The sequence below is a fragment of the Netta rufina genome, assembly GCF_964035555.1.
Source record: "Netta rufina genome assembly, chromosome: 14".
NCBI classification, from domain to species: Eukaryota; Metazoa; Chordata; class Aves; order Anseriformes; family Anatidae; genus Netta; species Netta rufina.
Window position 1 is genome coordinate 11,726,132 of NC_140137.1, and position 19,709 is coordinate 11,745,840.

General features: G+C 56.1%; 1 protein-coding gene across 1 annotated transcript in view; it reads right to left on the bottom strand.

Moving 5' to 3' along the window:
- NSD1 (nuclear receptor binding SET domain protein 1) overlaps nucleotides 1-16,566 on the bottom strand; it is a 58,454-nt gene extending 41,888 nt beyond the window's left edge. The window contains 3 exon segments of the mRNA XM_084295303.1: nucleotides 1,533-1,668; nucleotides 15,487-16,187; nucleotides 16,443-16,566. Of these exon segments, the coding sequence (XP_084151429.1) occupies nucleotides 1,533-1,668; nucleotides 15,487-16,167 (817 nt within the window). The 5' untranslated portion in view covers nucleotides 16,168-16,187; nucleotides 16,443-16,566.
- Nucleotides 16,567-19,709: the final 3,143 nt, after the last annotated feature.

The following is a 19,709-nucleotide window of genomic DNA, read 5'->3' on the forward strand; positions in this document are numbered from 1 at the left end:
GCAGAGTTCGGATCCACCTGCTCTGCCGTTCCTCCCCTCGGGGAGGTGAGATGAATAGATTACACGAAACCACAACTGGAAAATGCAGTTTTCCCCAGAGTTCTCTTGATGTGAACATGGATAAAACATGACGGGAGAGTCTCTCGTGTAGCTGGAGATTGGATCTTGCTGGAATTTGTTAATAGCATGTTTCCTTCCTTTATTAGAAATTGCCATACACAGGCTGAGGGGGTTGCTGGACAGCTATATAAATTAAATCCTGTCCATAATTTCGTTGGGGGTGGGGGACAGAGGACAATGGGGATGGATTCAGACACCATCTTTGACAGGAATTTGAGAGCTCAGAAGGGACTATTTAAATCTGCACGTTCAGGATTACCCAGAACCAGATGAATGCCTCCCAAAGGAGGAAGAGGAAGGTGGAGAAATGGCAACTAAGACTACAGCAACCACACTTGTGGACGATGTGAGCACAATGTAGAAAAGGCCACTTCATGTCTCTAGAGAGATAGCAGGTGGCTCTGAGCCCGTGGTCACTAGAATAAAAGTCTCCTCACTCTCAGCACGTGGTTCTTTGGCTGGTGAGGGCCACAGAGCTGTCAGTGGCAGACAGCACCATTTCAAGGGGTTTCTGGTTACCCACAGAACGAAACGAACCAGAAGGGAAAACCCAGAATAAATAACCTTTCCATTTGTGGCAGTCTCCCCCATGCAGCTAGCATAATACTAAAAGCAACGTGAGAGCTTTCAACTAAACTGCAATTTCCAAACCATCACTTCCCTCCTGTTCTCTTGATGACTTATCTGCGCTTCTGTCCTGACCATGAGACCCCGTTCCTTCCTGACTCTACCCTCTTCTTCCCCGTGTTCAGGCACATGCAGCTCTGTCTTATTTCCCTCCATCCCTTCCCCTCGCACTCAGCTCCTAGCCTAACACACTATGCCCTAAACATTCACATATGTGGTTCCATCACCAGATTTTTCCGATAGTTCCCCATAAACAGCCCCCTGCTTCCCCGTGCCAAACAAGGCCAAGAAAATATTCGCTTCCTCCCACACACTCACATCACACCTTCAGGCATTCAGCAGCTACACTCCTTGACCCCACGCACCACTTCACAGCCTCTCCTGCCTCCCCTCCCAAGCCTGGCTGACTCTCTGTGTCCTCACCACTCCAATATACCCAGCTTCGTTTGCCCACCCTTTCCATCCGCTGCACTCCTCTGCCCTCACCTCTTTGATTCACCTCTCTCTGCATCTCTTTTTCAAGAGGCTGCGCTGCCCTGCACTCACCCTGGACACTCATCCTTCTCATGCCCTGGAAACCAAAACCTACAGCTCCAGCAGCTGCCTGTGCCTTCCACCAGCTTCAGCGCCTTTTTCCCCCGTCACCTCCCTGCTCTAGGTCTGCCTTACAGACCCAGCTCTTCCACTCTACAGTCTATTTCTTCGCATCTTTCAAGGGCCAGCTTTTTTTTTTTTCCCCCATTAATGAAGAACTCCTCCACTTTGTGTCTGAGCAGATACAGTACCTTTCATTTTTGAGTGACAGTCCAGCACTGGGTCATGACAAATTGTGCATGGCCACCATGGGCGTCTGTTGAACTTGGCCCAAACAAGATCCCCAACTTCATACTTCACTGGAGTAGGTTTCTTCTTGGCTCGGATCTTTGGGGAAAAACCAGAACACAAGAAATCACTAAAGCTCCAGATGCTTTTAAAGAGATTTGCCTCCCCCCTGTGCGCAGATTACATCTGGCCACCAGAGACATTTACATTAAAAAAGCAAGTCCTGATTTTACTTAGTGGCTCCTACACCTTCAAAGAACACGATCGCTCTCCTCATCCTTCTGAAAGGGTGAAACAATAAACGAGGGTTGGTTTTATCTTTTTTTTTTTTCCCCACTATGGTATGTGACCTCTGGTAAACGACTGCACTCAACTGCATCCATTTGAGCAGGTAAATACCTCGAGCCACAACTAGCGCCGATGACTTCACTAACACCAATTTGTTCGTTTCAAAGGTTGCGGTGTACAGAAAAAGTAATAAGAGACAATGAAATATTCCTGACTGGAAGGAGGTGATGAGAACAGCAAATAAGGAATCTATCAGCAGGGAGGGGAAAAAAAAAAAGAAAGAACGAGTCGGTACGTACAAGCTAATGACTGTCTTTCTTCTTACAGATGCTCAGGAAAACCCTTCAGCATCAAACCATCTGAAACCAAGGGCAAGTACAAACAGAAAAAGCAGCTTATGTTCTAATTTTCGGTTTGTGCGACCAGAAAGGCTCTTGCTCTGCCCCAAACATGGCACAGCAGGGCTAAGGAGCAGAACTGCAGCCACCCCTCCTCTGTGAAACATGACGGAGGGACCTGTGCTGGGACAAGGACTCAGGAGCTCGCACACATCCTGATGAATCGAGCCAGATGGGGTGCAAGAGCTTTTTGGGTGATACGGGAGCCCCATGCCTGCGAGAGGCACCCTGCCTGTTTACCAGCACTTGCCGGTGACCCGTCCCAGGTGGTTTTGGTTTTTTAAGAGCTCTGAGCGGTGCTGCAGGTATTCCTGCCAGTAAGCACCAGCAATGTGCTCCCCATTAGAGCTGTCACGGCATAAACACACACCTTCTCACTTGGCTTTTTCCCTCTGCTCGCCACCCTTTGAGGCACGCCTCTCGCAATTCACAGTTCAACAGCCCGGAGAGTAAAACCCAACAGATCTAATCAAAGCTGGATCCCACCTCGGGTCAAGCTTTACGGGATTTCTTCACGTGGTTATAGAGACTACAAAAGGATAAACCCCTCTGTTACACGGAAAAAAAAAAAGGCAGGTAATTACGTTACAGACCACATTGCTGGAATTCTTCTCACTCAGCCAGCAAAAGCCGTGCAATAACTTATTTCTGAGCAAGAGCTCAGGGAGGCAACGTGAACAAGCACGGGGCAGGGGCTGCTGAGACCCCCTTGCTCCGCACATCATTTCAGAGCCCCACACCACAGAGGGGAGCTTTCTGCACACACATCCTCGAAGCAGAGGTGCCAGCAAGGCTAGCACCTTAATCGTGGGTGCTTTTTGGAGATGCAAAACTCGTGTGCTTGTGTTTTTTTTTTCTTTCCAGCTTATGTGCCCTTCTTCTAAACATTTGCCCCAGCTATTTACGCATTTTTCAACCCCAGGTCTTAAGGGAAGCACAAATATCGTCACTGAATGCACCTCAAACCTTGCACACAATGCTCGTGCATCCTGCTGAAATCCGTAACCCGAGCAGAGTCAGCGGGACGAGCAGTAAAGCTGTGCCGGGGATTTGCCCAAGTCATTCACAGATTCACCTGAGCGACACCCACAGCCCCTGCCCAGAGGCCAGTCTGCATTTACATCAGCCCTTTGTCACCCTAATGCCACACACAGCCTCCTGGAAAGGTGGCTTTCCCCAAAGCACCCAGACAATGCTCGGACTGTTAACTCTCCTCCCGAGCACTCAGCAAGCTTTCAGCTGGGCTCCTGTCCCCTATTCTCATGCCTCAGCATTAAGCACCACAAAGGCCCCAGCAGCGGGCACGGAAGGTTCGCTGCCTTGCATTACTTTTCCCATCTCTAGGAGCAGCAGTTACCATCATTTCCAGGTACAATCAATCTTCTCGTTTCATCTCTGCTGTGTGATCCATAACTGCAGCCCCAAAGCATTTATTTCTTGCGTCAGAATACAACAAATCTATTTCCTAGTATTTGTGTTTACTATGCTAAGGTCTAACTGAATAAATCCCGACTGCAAAAGCTTCAGCCCTGCAGCAACGATGACTGCTGTGAAGCAGGGAGAGCCCCGCATTTCTCAAGCACAGCACCAAAATGCCAAACTTCAGATGCAGTCCCCGTATGCGGCCAGGGCACTGAATGTTACTGCACAGAGCCATGAAATGTTTAAGTGTTTAAATAACAGCAAAACGGAGCGAGGCACCGCACACCGGGTAGGTCCTGCAGAGATCCCTCCTTTGGGTGCCTTCAGTGCCCGAGTCCAGGCTAGCGAGGAAGGGCCCAAAACGGCCCCAACCCCACCTGTGAGCACAGCCTGTACGGCAAGGAGCCACTGCTGCCTTGTTATCAGCTGCCTGGAGTTCATTTGCTGCTCGACTGAGACGAGCCATAGCCTAAACTCTAGATTACCGGCGGTATTTCAGAGCACTCCGTGCTATTTTTGGCGAGAACAAGAACCCATCTTGCGGCTGGTTTTCTAACCAAGCCCTCCCCGCCAGCCAGGACCCCAAACAAGCACCGATCCCGGAGGAAGGGACACAAGCAAGGCTCAGCAGCAGGACGCAAGTGCTCCTGCCTCAACAGCCACCTCCTGAATTAGTGTCACACAGCACACAGCAGCCTTTGCAAGTCACGGAGCGAAGCCGAGCGCCAGCTTACGGCAGGATTTCGTGAGAGCAGCAGCGCAGCGCGGCTGCCATTCTCACCGCAAGACAAATATGGAACAAGCACCAAGCAAAGAAAGCTCACCCGTCTAAATGGCTTTATTATTGTACACATACGATAAGCCCTCGACTGTCTCTCAGCAATCCTCCTCCCTTTCAAATAACCACATCATTAAATAGTGACAAAAATCAAGCCTGGCCGATCAGTGCCACCTCGAGCTGCCGCTCGTGAATCCACTCACCTCGCTGGAGTGGGGGCACAAAACACCACGAGCGCACCCACAGGCTGGCAGTGCTTGCAAACCAGCACAGAAAAGCTCCCTACCCCCTTCCAGGTGGGGCTGGAAGCCCTGCTGCCTGCCACACAGCTTTTTTCCTTTAAAGCTCAGTGATACTGAGTTTTTTTCCTGAAGAGGAGGAAACGACAAGTTCACCTGCTGCCAACCCACCCCAGGTACCCCGCTGGTGCTGACCCAGCCAAGAGCTGCCAACTAAACAAAGCCGGGGCACAGAGGATACCTGAAGGTCCCTGGGGCTGCCTGGACCACAGCCAGCCCGCAGCTGGCATCCCACGTGCCACACCGAGGACACGGCACTCCCCAAATCCTGCCCTTTCCCCACCTTCTGCCCTCACTAAAGAGGGGCAGCACCTGGGGCACAAACCTGCTGTTAAAGCACCTCCAGAACCAGCCTGGAAGCACTGCAAGAAAGAGCTCGGGAGCTTTCACAAGTTGGTGCTTCCCTCCAGGCACGCTCAGGCCAATATTCTGTTCCTCTTCCAATCACTGAGTTAACTTACAGCAAAGATGCTCGGCTTTGCCTTAAAATCTCAGCCCTCTGAGCTCAGCTTCGTCATTGTGTCCTGCTCTGCCCAGCTGCTATCCCCATGGGCTCCAGACCCAATAACCGGGACTGCAGCTGGTATACAGTGACTCCTCCTCACAGTCAGAGAGGGTCAAAAATAAGACTTCTACCACTGCCCTTCTCCTGGGCTCCCTTCCGCCCTCCCACCCCTGAGCAACCCACTCCCTGTTCATTACCTTTCAGCTCCAGCACTCGTGCAGCGAGAAATGAATGAATACAGATAGAAGGGAAGACGCCGGGACTTGGGAAATAATCTTTGTATGTGAATATGTTGCATGAAAAAGATAAGGAGGAGATGAGATTAAGAACAAAAAGTAAGGAAAAAAGTCAAGAATGGTAATTAATAGCTGCTTGTGATGAAGCCGAAAATGAATTCCCATTAGGAGATTCTTGCTTTTTAACTCAGCTTTTCTGAAATCAAAACCAAATCTGTTAAAAAGCAGAAAATGGAAAGAAAAATGAATTATATCTACTTCACAGCTCAGGAAGTATTTGAAACCGAGCAAAAAGAGGTCAAAGTTTCCTCAGTACAAAGTGGCACTACAAAGCACACAGGCTGTGAAGCCTTCCCAGGTGGGAGCAGGGATGCTGGTGCAGGTAGAGCTGGGCTGTCAGAGCGCTCACGGGGCTCACCCAGCTCGGGGAAGGGCTGAGCCCAGCCGAGGGAGTGAAAAAAAAAAAAACAAAAAAAAAAAACACAACACACAAACCACAACACCTGTATGGTGAAACCATCACCGCCCTCGCCGGGGCAATCAGACCGGCACGTCGCTTTATGGCAAGCTCTGACCTGAACGTGGAAATGAGAAGAGGACTGCTGGAAAGGCACGGCCAGAGCGTGGTGCTGCTCGGGGTAGGATGGCTGGGGGTAGGATGGGTGCAGATCGACCTCACAGCACCACACAGGTCAAGGGGAGCACGCAGGGAGCGTGCAGGGCACGTGTCCTGACCGTGCTGTGCCAGCCCCCTCCGGCTCCAGCACAGCGGCGAGGGCAACGGCACCTGACCTACATTCACGCCCGAAAAAGTATGCCGCCTCTTATCTGGGACCATCACCACAAAGAAGTGTTCAATACTCGCTAATTAAATATTCACTAGCTGAAAATGCAGCGGGGGTTATGATCCCAGCCGTCTGGGTGCCTGTGCTGTCTTTGGCCAGCCTGTAGTACTCTTGCCCAGGGTGGCAGCCTCCAAATGCAAATTGTACAAATTCATGTCCAAACTGCCGTAAAAGGTTAAAATAAAGGAGAGCTGATTGCATTGCATTGGGTAGTTCATACATCCTGAAGCAACCGTTTCGAGTTCAGGAGATATAAACGTAGGTATTTAAATGAAGAGCACACTGATGTGAGAACACCAAGGCTCAGACAGAAGATGACGGGGTGACAGCATCTCTGTTTCACCACTTTGTTAATGGTTTAATCATTTTTACGATTTGAATAGAATGGCAGCACGATCCAAAGCTTTGACACTTCAGCATCGTGGTAACCAGAAATGGGTCTGACAGCAAGACTGGAGGGAGAAGGGGGGAAGAGGGAGGGAAGGGGCACAGACTCACCCGGATTACGCAGTGGAGAAAAACCCACAGACACTGAGATTTCAAACCACTGCCAGGAGCCTGAAGCAGAAGAAAAGTTACTCCTGGGAACGCTCACACTTGCTTATCTGCACACGTTTTAAAGGATAAACTGAGCTCTCTTTAAATTTGGCTTCTTCTACCCGCACTGTTTCAAGAAAGGGAGGGACTGCAGGCATTACCAGAACCTCGTGAAGTCTCACAAAGAAGTCATTATCGACAAATACTTTCTTCTATCAGTGAACTAGAAAAAAAAAAATACACAAACTGAAACCAGGTCATCAGATCTGCCCTCTTTTCAGCCTTATTTTTGTGTTTGGTTACACTGTCGGACTGTTTACAAGCAAGACGTCCAGTAAATGCAACGTTCCTTTTCAGAAATTAGGTTTCAAAATCCATGAAATGAAAGCCAGATTCAAATGGTGCAAACGTTAAACTTGGTTATTCTCATCTGTGTATGTAAATAAAGTGTGAGCTTCATGACAGGCTGTAACCAGAAGGAAGCAGGCCCAGAGAACAGCACGTACACAATGCAACGAGTGAATTAGAGCCTTAACAGCTAGAAATTGGGAGCTTGGGTTACAGTAACCTTGGAACTACCCCCACTTTGGGGTTTTAATATAATTCCAGGGTCTTCTTTAAAAGCAACATCCAACTAGGGCTTTCAAGTGTCATTTCCCACAGAAATCATGACTTGCCCACAGGAGGAGGAGGAACAAAACCCCAATTTGTTATCCACAGCCCGAAAATGCGACGTACACAAAGCCACCACCTCTTCAAGGCCAGCAGGTGCCCGGCGCGCAAACCATCGAAACGTTTTTCCAAACAAACAAAAAAGATGTTATGCTCACATCGAACTTTTCAAGTTCCACCTGCTTTTGCTGAAGTTCCAAAAATTCTGCACCCCAGCAATGCGACACACTCGTGTTTACTCATTTCTTGGTGCTCGCGCTCTGGCTCGTGCCCCGAGGAAGGTTCGTGCTTCAGTCAGCACGTCCTACAGACCTACGCTTCAGAGAAGCTCCTCAACCCTTACGCTGTGGATCCAGCTTCTCACGTACTCGCGTTCATACCGAGGCCAGCCAACAAGCCAAGAAGAATCTGATTTGTTTCCCTGCTGCTAATTAACCTGTGGGCGGTCAGGGCATTGCCCAGAACAGCAAGTGTCTGAGCAGGTGTTTGGGAAAACCAAACAAACCAGCACCAGGGCAGGCACAGGAACTATTAACAGGAGATAATCAGCCTGCTCCTCGCCCTCCGTGCGTTAGGCAACCGGCAGGTTTCTATCTCTCCACTAATAGTGGGAGTGTATTAATTAACGCCATTAATACACTCTTGCTGAACAAAACGAGCGTGGAAGCTTCAAGGAGGACTCAGGACCAGAGCCTCGCTGGGTGCTCAGCAGCGAGGGCCCTGACGGAGCTGGGAAAAGCTGGAGATTGCCAGTGTCCTGAGACCCCGCTGTGCAAGGAATTATTCTCCATTTAGTTTAAAAAAAAACATTCTTTAATGAGTACGTCACACTGTGTTGGGCTGCTCTCTACAGCTCCACTCTGCTGGTTGTGCACGCACAATAAAACAATCCCACACGCTTACAGGTGAAATGTTGGTCCCCAGCACAGGGCTCCCAACAGGTGCCCGAAAGCTAAACAGGAATGACTCTGTTTTATTACCAATAAAACTGTTTGTTTTTCCTCAAGACCAGAGCAGTGTCAATGTGTGCTCACGACCGCCTGACACCACCTGTAGCCCTCAGTACAAGCTCCCTGCGAGAACCAACACCAAAAGCCCTGCTTGGGAACCAGCAGCTGCCTCCCGGGGCTGACACCCCAACTGCTGGTGGCCTGGAGAGCACGGGGGGGCCTGGAAGGAGCCCCCAGGACCACAGGCTGGCTGCCTGCTCCCACAGCTCCCAGCACCAGCTGTGTCCCCAGGAGAACCGCCTGCCTTTTGGCACCACGCACATCGAAGCAGTGCTCACCCCGTGGCACTAAAAGGCCCTGCCACTCATCTGTAGGGCACACACAGCTCTGGCCATAACCAGAGCCTGGAGAAGCTGTGGTTAAATCGGTAGAGATGCAGCTTGTGCTGTGCTGGAGATGCAAGCGAAAGCCTTCTGGCCAGGACAGCTCACCTGCAACTGCTGGGCAAGAGATGGCACCGCAGGACTCTGCTCCTAGTTATTTTTGCCATAGGTCCTAAAGATGTGGGTGAGGGAAAGCTTGATGCGATCTTAATGGCAATGTGTCAGCTTTAGTGGATGCTTTCCCATCTCTCTGGGGTTACTCCTGGACTCACCAGAGCTTTGGGATGCACATCAGAGTGTTGCACACCAAGGCAGCCTCACCTTGGTGGGACATCCAGCCACTGCTGCAGAAGCCCCTGTGGGCAGCCACAAAGGACCAGCCTCCTAATTCGGTAAAAACAACGAGCAGAGAGGCACCAGCCTCTGCCTCCCACTCATGGCAGCACCTTTCACTTTGCCCCACTGGGAACCTGGTGGTCAGGACCCCGCGGAGCAGCCAAAAAGCCCCAACACATTTTGGATGGCACCACCACACCTCGTAGCTGCTGACCAGAGCAGCACCCGGGGCACCGTGCACATTTACAGCTCCCGGGAAATATTTCACCAGGGCACGGCGCAGCCCTCGCCGGGCGCCCAGCAGCCACGTGGCCCCTCTCAGGTTTTGCTCGGCACCAAATTCGGTGCCACAAACACTCACAGTGGGTTCTGCTGCTCAGCCGTCTGCAGAAAAATACCGCGATGCCACGGAGCTGCGTAAAAGACAGCGGGGCTGCTGTGGGTAGGTCTGAGCTCTCCATGCAAGACTCGGCACCTGGGAAGTGTTCAGGGGTGGACAAATCAATAGAGGTTGAAAACTGCTGCTCTAATTCAAAGCAGACTCTCTTACAGACCTTTTCCACCCATTAACTTGGAAATCCTGGCAATGCCTTCACCACCATAAAGGATTTAACTCTCATTTCACTAAGCAAAGACCGCACTGCGCAGCACAGATGGCTCCGTGCAGACAGAACAAAACATATGTCATTTTTTCCTGGTATCAGAAGTGACATTAACTTGGTATTTATTTTAGAAAAATTCTTCCAGGACGTTCCCCCCCTGGATTTTGAGTTTCGTTCTACATGTGTTTCTAGTCCCTGCGACCTCCCAAACGCAAAAGCAACTGACTTAAAAAGAAAAAGAAGAGAAAAAAAAGAAAGTGGCTATGCACAAGAAGTTGTCCATCACGGACAAGAGAAACAGAAGTTGTTGCTTAGAATATGCAACGAAAGTTAAAACACTAATTTTTGAGTTAATGAAGTCTTTTTAAGACGCACTGTCTCAGTAATCATTCGGAAAATATCCCTTCTTTTCTTGGGGCTTAAGTAGCTTATTATAGTCACGTTCAGAGTTGACATCTCTTCAGTGAGCTACAGATTCGTTCAGTTAACACGGGGAAATTAAAAAACTAATCATCTGTACGTGCTGCACAGTTTAACCCCACTTCTGGAGGTGGGAAGCACCGAGGTCTGAAGAAGCTGCTGTACGTGCACGAGGCAATCAACAAACCTGAGGCTCCAAGCACAACAGGAATATTTTGCCCTGGGGTCAAGAATTGTGGTAAGAGACCCAAACCCAGCCACCACCGCTAGTTCCAGCAGGGGTTTAGATGAACAGAGCCGGCATCATCGTGCCCTGACAACACAAAACCTTACAAGAGAGTTCAAGGTCTGGGAGACGCACTTGTCTAGAAGTCAGCAGCACGTCAATACCAAAAGGAGGCAGCTTGTGCTCGGAAAAGCAGCCGTGGAAGGCAGCTGTGCTGCTGCTGGATGTTTCCCTGGGGCAGCAGGGATGCACCACGTACACCACGCTTTGTACAGGCCAGAACCGAAATCCAGTCAGCCAGGTGAAGCCTACACTCCTCTGGCAACGACTTCAACAACAACTAAAGACTCGACTAAGTTTTGACTAATTATTTATGACTATAGAAAGCGCATTAACTGGGACATCGCCTGAACCAAGTCTCTCTTACCTAAGCTTTTTTTTTTTTTTTTTTTTTTAATAATTTAGAAAGCAGAAGTGAGAGAGGCTTTTGACATTTTATTCTGCGAAACCACACCTTCCAGACTGTCCAAAACACCTCTGCTCTTGCTATTTGCACACAGCTTTAGAGATCCGCACAGCCCCGTAAGATCAGGGAAGGCATCTGTCACCCAGGCTGCACATCACACTACAGGTACCCAGACCACCCGGGTTCCTACAGAAGCCAGGTTATTTCAGTAACACCACACACACAAACAGAACCTAATATTCGATTAGAAAACAGACACAAACGAAACAAAAAGAGCCATCACGGCCACATACCGGAATAAACGCTCCCTGGACTCCCTGCACGGGGGAGCCCTTGCCCCGTGGGACCAGCATGCAGCCAGGTGAGATCCAGCTCCGTGCTTTCTGAGAAGAACTAAATCCTTCCCAGCAGCGGAGTGGCAGAGGGGTGCCTGAAGCCAGACGCACGGGGACAGCGCTGCAGCGAGAACCCGGCCTCTCCAGCAGCAGGCGAGGCTCGCAGGAGGCACAGCCAGCCAAACGGGATCGATTTCCCTACTAGGAAGATGCCAACTGCCCAAGGAAATTTACGTTCCCTGCTCGAACTGCTGCAGTGCCTCTTCTATCGCAGGGATCTACCATTACCAGCAGTTACCTGTACCACAAACCAACAGAGCGTACTAGGAGATGCCTTCAGAAATGTTTACAGGAACAGCAAGCATCACGTGGCGGGGGATCCTTCACTTCTAGCCAAGGGAAAAACGGCACTAGAGAAGCCTGTCAATAATGGAGAACCTCAGTAACCCATACACAGGGACACAAACACTTTGTAACGGGAGAACTTTCCCACAGCTGCAACAGAAGTTGCAAGTTTATTATGGATTAATTCCAGGCTTAAGGAGATGACTCTGCGAGCCTGCAGTATTTTAAACATCTTGCGCGTGTTGCATGTGGTGCGGTTCTGGTAAATCCAACCCCCAGCGGCCCTACACGCATGCCCTACTCATTTCATGCATCCCCCACTCATTTCATGCATCCAGTCCCTGGAAGCAGCCACCTTCAGCGATGAAGGACCTGGCTCCTGATTTCCCTGGGTCTCATTTCCTCGCTTCCATTACAAGAGCATCACACTCCCAGAGTGAAACGGGACAACACCAGCACCTGTATGACAACGACAAGCGACACTGAGCGAGTTTCCCCCTCCAAGCTCTGAACACCCCGCAGCCTGAAGCCGCCAGGATTTTGGGGAAAAACAGCCTGCGAACGCACAACCCAAGCCCGTGCATTGCATAACACAGATAAATGCACAAGAGCAGCACGAGCGTACTTAAATCCAAGAACTCTCAGCTTTCAAGTGCTCAGCTCTGCAAACCAAACGGCTCCGATATACTTTGTGGGTAGCACTTAAAAAAATCAACAACTGGCAAAGCGAAAGCAAAGTAATATGGTCCCAAACTTTGCTAAAAATGCACTGCTCCAGCACGAGAGGCATGCCAGGAGCAAGCCCACCTGCTCCAGTACCGCAGCAGCAGAGTCCCCGCAGGACGGGCAGCGCTCAGGGGGCTGCTCTGTGGCTGCACGCCCCCTCCCCAGCAGGCAGATTCCGGGTCCCAGTCCCCATCCAGCTCTGCACAAGGCTGTCACAGGACCCCTGCAACTCCCAAAGGCCAGGGAAGTGCTAAAGACAAGTTCAAGCTGATAAAGGAGAGAAAATGTAAAGAGAAAAAGTCCCTCGTTTCAATTTGAATGGCTCTGACCCAACATTAACGCCACGTTCAGAACGGAGCACGCCATCAGCTGCCAGCAGTCACTGCATTGTCACTTCTGGAGCACAAACAATAGCCCCAATAACGGCCGCTGCCATTTGTTTCCCTCCAGCACAAAACCTGGCAGTAGCTGCTGCCAGCTCGGAGAAGAGTTTGAGCCACGCTTAACCGAGATTAAGGTGGCAGTTACAACAACTTCGGCATATGCACATCCCACTTTACACCTGAATGCTACCTGGGCGCCCCGTCCCCTGCCTGCTGCCACCCCAGAGCAACCAGAGGCCAGGGCTATTAACATCCCGCTGCAAAACAATACCTGCCTGCCACCCCGCCTGCCCGGAGGCGCTGCCTGAATGCTGGCCTTTGCATCCCACTAAAAGCCCGAGCCAACTGCTGGCCCTTCTGCTGGAAGCACCCTTGACATTTTGGAAATGAGCCTTTTCAAAGCTCCTAACGATCCGGCCAAACCCGAAAGCTTGCAAGGGTCTGATGTGCAGCTGAATGTCAGCGCTCAGAGGGCTGAGATGCAGGCAGGCTTTCCTCCTGGCAAAACAGGGAGCGAGGAAGCAGTGGGCACACACTCAGAGCCCTTAGCTTGGCAAATAAAAGCTCAAAGTCCTGCTGTAAAGTGCAGGAGACCCATGTCGGGCTGGGTAAATGGGATTATCTGAAAGAGTAGCCCAGCTATGACAAGTCACCCTATAAATAGCAGTGCAGAGCTCCTGGTTTTTTATTTTGTTGTTAGGGTTGTTTGGTTTTGTTTGTTGTTTTTTTTTTTTTTCAAGTTTTAGCAGGCTCTCAAAGACAGCTGACTCGAGCTACCCGAATACAAATGAGACGGGAATTAAATGCCTACATGAATGGGGTTCCTAGGGCAAGCCTGGTTATTCCAAGCTGCCATGCCATGTTCAACAATTACACGATTTAACCATCTCATTGGCAACCTGGCACAGACAAAAATCTCTAGCGCTTCCCATCCCATGAACAGCAGAGCTAAAATGGGCGAGCGCTGGCACAACTTGCACGGCCTTATCAACAGAAGAATGCAAGGCTCAAGGAGAGAAGGATCCCAAGCTGTCTCCAATACGCTTTTCTTTTTTATGCCTTTTTTTTTTTTCCCCTGAATGCAGCTGTGTTTTAAAGTCAGCAGAACAATTCAGCGAGGTTAATGTCATACTATGGCAGACAGGATGGCAGCTTCCCTGAAAAGTCAACCCTTCATTGCGTATTCAAATAACAGGCTCAATCACTAAAAGTGTTCTCGCTGCACAAAGCTGCAGCTCTGTGGTGCACGTAGTAAAAGCCACTGATAGTATAAGCAAGTGTTGTGAAAGTACCTCTGCGAGCTTCTGTTTACAACGTGAGACCCTCCCACAACCGCATCACTGAGCACATGGCTGCTGAGATCCCTGCTTTACTCTTAAAAACAAGGCTCCGTTTACGTACAGACCTCCCGCTGACAGCAGCCTCTCACCCCAGAGCACCGAAGGTGGGGTCTCCACAAGGAGACAATTCTCCCAAAGAAACACACCAAAGGATCCGTGAGCCAGAGCTGAGCCTGGCAGTGCCTTAAACAAACTCAGCTGCTTTCAGCACCGTGCTGCAATCAGCCCTTCTATGGGCACTCACTGACAAGTGGTCCCGCATCTCCCACAGCAGAAACGCACAGGTTCCCAAATGAACACAAGTGAAAGCAAGCGTTTTTTTTTTTTTTCCCCCAAAATGCTGCATGCACCAGTAGCATCTGCCTGGCATCAGCGGCTATACTGCAATGAGAAAGAGCGAAACAGTTTCAGAGGTCAGCGTTGTCACGAGAGTTGATTTCCAAATCTCAGCATCAAATAGTACTTTAAACCCAGAGTAAGGCCACTTAAGTTTACAAAAATGTTTTTAAAATATTCGAGATCTCTACGAACTTAAATATATTTAGAGGGTATATACGTATAAATGATGAACCTCAACTCGATGAACCCCAACTCAGCGATGAAACCAGTCAAAAGTTACGCTTGCGTTCAAAAATGAGTTGTACACACGCGTCACGTGCCTCTAACCACCATCAGCACTCTAAGGCCTGGACCAGCTTTGCTCATTAAGCACATCTGAAAACCAGCTAATGGAATTTGTGAGCGCAGGGCGAAATTAGAAAGAACCAAAAAAAAAAAAAAAAAAGAAAAAGCCTGCCCGAGTAACGGGCAAGGCCTCCCAGGCGAGATCAGCGAGGCCATGCCACAGCCCCTCCCTAGCAATCGGGAAAGTCTGCAGCTTGGGCAACTTGCGCTAACCCAAACAAAGAGCGCAGGCTGATAGAGCAGGAAAAAAAAATAAAAAAAGAGATGCTAAGAGAGGAGAAAGGTCTCCTCTCCTTGACATCATTAAGCGCACCAGGAAACAAGCTGGTAACGGGGACGAAAAAGAAAAAAAAAAACAAAACAACACAAAACCTCTGGCACAACTTTGCGAGCATCCTGCTCCCGCCAAGGACCGATGTCAACGACGGGGAAAAACACCGTGAGGTGTCCTGGGGGCCAGCCCCGGAGCCCCGCGGTGAAGGTGACGCCGTGACACGGGGCACGGCCCGGGCCCGGCGGCCGCGCTGGTGTCAAAACTGTCCCCGCGGCAAGATGGCTGCCAGCGGCCGCCCGAAGATGTCAGCTGCCAGCAGCGGGCCCGCGCCGGCCCCCGCAAAATGGAGCCCCGGCTTCCCCCCCTCGCCTCCTGCCTCCCTCCCTTCCCTCCTCGTTTTGCTGCTGCTGCCGCTGCTTCTTCTTCTTTTTTCCTCTCCTCCCGCTCCCCCCTCTCCCGGTGCTTACGAGCTGCAGGGCCGCCGTGGCGGAAGGCTCGGGTTTGTCCCCCCCGCCGTCCAGCAGCGGCAGCTCGGCTCGCTGCAGGCGGGGCGGCGGCTCCGGGCTGCCGGGGCCCCGCTGCGGCCCCGCACGGCTCTGCTCCGCCGCGGCCCGCTCCCGGGCACCGCCGGCGGCCTCCTCGTCTTCGTCCTCCTCCTCCTCTTCGTCGTCGTCCTCCTCCTCCTCCTCGTCCTCCTCCTCCTCCGGCGTCTCGGCGCCTTCTTCCCCCTCCTCCTCCTCTTCCTCGTCCTCCTCCTCCTCCTCCTCGTCCTCCCCGTCCGGGAGGAGCAACGGGAAGGTCGGGGGGGCCCCGTCCGCAGCCGGGCCGGGGCCGTCGGCGCCTCCCGGCGGGTCCCCGGGGCCGCGGGGGGGCGGCGAGCCGGGGTCGGGCAGGGCCTCAGCGCCGTCGGCGGCGCCACCGAGGTACTCGGCGTTGATCATGGAGGCCAGGTCCTGCAGCCGGCGCAGCGGGATGTAGCAGGACGACGGGTCCTGGCCGTACACGGGCTTGGCGGCCGCCAGCTGCATGGCGGGCGGCTCGGGGCCGCGGGCCTCGCCGAACGGGCCGCCCTTGGGCTCGGCGGCCGCCAGCGAGGTGCCGAAGGGGACGAGGCAGCTGCGGCGGCTCACTTCGCAGGCCTGCTCCATGCCGGGCGGCGGGCATCCACCTGCGGGCACAGCACAATGGGGTCAGCCCCGGCCGCCGACACAAAATGGCAGCCGCGCCCGGGGCCCGCTCGGCTCGGCTGGGCTCGGCGGGCGGGCGGGCAGGCGGCCGCCCGGCCTCCGCCGCGCTAGGCCCGGGCTCGAGGCCCGCCGCCCGGCTCGGCTCGGCACGGCCCGGCCCGGCCCGGCCCGGCTCGGCGAGGCTCAGCTCGGCTCGGCTCTGCTCAGCCCTTCTCGCTCCGCCGGGCAGCGCTCACCTGCGGCCGCCGCGGCCGGCTCGCCGCCTGCCCCCGCTGCGGGCCGATCGGGAGGAGACGCGCCGACCCGGCCCGGCCAGGCCCCGCCAGCGCCGCTCCGCCGCCTCCCTCCTCCTCCTCCTCCTCCTCCTCCACCTCCACCTCCCTCCCCCGCATGCGCGCTCCCGACGCCGCCGCCATCCCGCCGGCGCGCGCCCCACGCGCGCGCCCGCTCCGGGGGGGGGGGGTTCGGCGGCGGCCAATCAGCGCGCGCCCGCGCCCCCCCCTCCTTCCCCGTGCGCCCCCCCCTTCCCCCGTGCCCCCCCCTCCCTCCCCATCCCGGACCCTTCCCCCCCCCCCGGGTCCGGGGCTGGAGGTGGGGGGGGGGAGGGGGCGCTCAGTGCTGCCCCCCCCCGGCCCGCCCGGTGCCAGCGGCCGCCCGCCCGGCCCCGCTCCCACCTGCGGCCCGGCACGGCCCGGCCCGGCCCCGCGCACATGGCGGCCCCCGGCCGGCCCCGCGCCCTCGCCTCCATCTTAGGTGGCGGCGGGCACCGGGCGGCCCCGAGCCGAGCCGAGCCGAGCCGGGCCGGGCCGGGCTGCGGTTGTATGGCCCGGCCCCGTGCGCTGCGGTCGTGCCTCACCTGCGGGCCTCGCTGCCCCCGGTTCCCCCCCCCCCAGTACACCCACACCCACCCCCACGGTCCACCCCGGTCCTGCGGGGAGCGGCGGCGGAGCGGGCGCCAACAAAATGGAGGCGGCCGGGCCCTGCGGCCCCGACCCCGGCAGCCCAACCCTCCGCGGGGCGGCCGCACAGCACCGGGCCGGGGGCCGCGGGGCTCCGCCGCCGCCTTCCCCCCGCTATTGTCCGCCTCGCCCCGCTCCCCGCCCGCCCGCTGCCTCCCCCCATCCCACCCACCCACCTCCCGGTTCCACCGGGCTCGTACCGGGGCCTCGCCCCGCCGGGAGGCCGCGGCCTTAGCGGGTCCCCGGCCGGCTCCGCGATGCCGGGCGGGCAGCGCCGCTCCCTCGCTCCCCGCCGCCCTCCGAGCGCCGCCACCGAGCGCCCCCCCCCCCCCCCACTCCCGGTTCCCCGTGCATCCACCACCACCACCCCCCCGGGGCGGGCAGCGGCGGCGGCTCCGTCGCTACCTCCTGCTGCCGGGGCCGGGGTCTCCGCCACCGCGAGCGGCGAGGAGCGGGGCCGGGCGCCGAGCCACGCCACGCCGCCGCCGCACCGGCAACGGGGGGGTGCGGGGGGGGGGGGGGGGGGAGACAGCGGCGGCCCGGCGGGGGGCAGCGCCGGGATGGGGCTGGGTTCCCCGGGCAGCGCCGGGGGGCAGGGCCCGGCTGCCACCCCCCCGGGGTGCCCGGAGGGAGGTTGGGGGCCGCGGGGGGGGGGCGCGGTGCCCTCCCGGCCGGCCCCGGGGTTGCCGTTTCGGGGGTTTGTTCCCCCGAGGGGGCACCGGGGATGCCGGCAGCCTGCGGGCACGCTCGCTGCCCGGTGCGGCCAGCCCTGGTGTAAATAATGCCCCGGTGTAAATAACGCCCTGCACGGAGTGCCCTGTCATGAATAAACCACAGCAAATGGATCCTGACCCACAGCGCGGGCACGGCACGGCCTCGCACCCGGCCTCACGCCCGGCCGCCTCCCTGCCCACGCTCGCTGCTGGCCCTCGGGCACGCAGTTCACCCCGCGGTGCCCGCGTCCTGGTGGGCACCATCCCACTGCAGCCACCCCGTCAACATCGGGGCCACGCCGAGGTCCCCATCCCAGTGTCCCCACTTCGGTGTGACACCGCCGCGGCGCTGGGTCTCGCTGCAGCACACCCACGGAGGGTGGAGTGACTTGGCAGGAAGCTCCACGGCCGGAGGCTCGGCTTGTGGTTGTTTGTACCGCCGACGGCCCGCCGCCGTGGGGCTTGGCCGGCCTCGGTGCCGCTGTGGGAGCCGTGCCCGTGCCGTGCCCACGCCGTGCCCGGTGTTGCTGTGTGGACACCCAGCCCATGCCGGTGGGGAGCGATCCCGTGCCACCCGGCTCCCTCGGGGCGGCCCAGCCCGCAGCAGCCGCACCCTCGGCACGCGGGGCCCAGGCAGCCGACTTTCCCTCCTTCCTGCTCAGACCTGTCACGTGCTTTTCCGTCCCGAAATGAAGCAGGAGGTTTTATTTAGAACCCCCCCCCCCCGGGGCGGGCAGGGCTCGGTGCAGGATGAGAGCACCCGCAGCAGCTCGTGGCCACGCAGCCTGCCCTAGCACTGGGGTGCCTGGTGAATGGGGGCAGCCGTGGTGTGGGGACGAGGTCGAGGGGTGTCCCCACAAAATGGGGGCCGCATGCAGGCCCCTGGCTGTCACCATCTCCTCTCGTGCTGGTTATAGCACTGGTTGACCTGGGAGATTTGGGGCTGCAGGCTGGGCACCTCACAGTGCCCCCCACGTGCTGGGGGCTGAGCTCACAACCACGCAGCGCGGCCACCACCTCACCCCATGGGACGCTGCTGGGCAGGGGCTGAAACCCCCAGGCAGCAGCACTCCGATGGCTGGGGGCACATTTCTAGCCCCCTACTCACAATCCCAGCACCCGATCCATCCCCATGGCCACGACGGGGAGCAGGGCCGGGGCCGCCACAGCTCGATCCCGCTCCTGCCGTGCCGCCGCCCCCGCAGCACGGCCCCCTCCCGGCTCCTCTCTTCCGGCCGTGGGGCTGCCAAACGGCACCGGGGCTGCGGCACTGCCGCCCGGATGTGTGCTGCAGGGGCTGAGACCCCGCGGGGCTTTGTCTGCGGGCCCGGTGGGAGCACGGTGAGGCCTCCCCGGTACGGCCTCCCTGGTACAGCCTTCCCGGTGGGGCCTCCCCGGTGGCCGGCTTCACCCGCTCAGTTCCCCGCACCGCCACCGAGGCCAAGCGGCCATCAGGAGCAGGCGGCCGAGCCGCGGCTGCCCGATCCCAGGGGGATGCCTGGAGAGGCTCCTGCGGAGGACAGCGGGGTGGGATGGAGGCCAGGGGATGCATCATGGCCCCGGGGAGCAGCGCGGGGCCCAGCACAAAGGGCCGGGGCCGCAGGGTTGGCGCATGGCCGGCGAGCGCGGGCGAAAGGGTTAAGGCGCTGCGGCGGGCAGGAGGAGGGCTGGCCCGGCCGGGGGAGGAAGGAAGCAGAGGAGGAGAGGAGAGGGGAGAGGAGAGAGGGGAGCATCCTGCCCGGAGGCCCCTTTCCCCCCGTGGGGTGGGGAAGAAGCTCGGGAAACCGCCGGGGATGGGAGCGGGGCGGCGGGCTGGGCTCAGCCCCGTTGC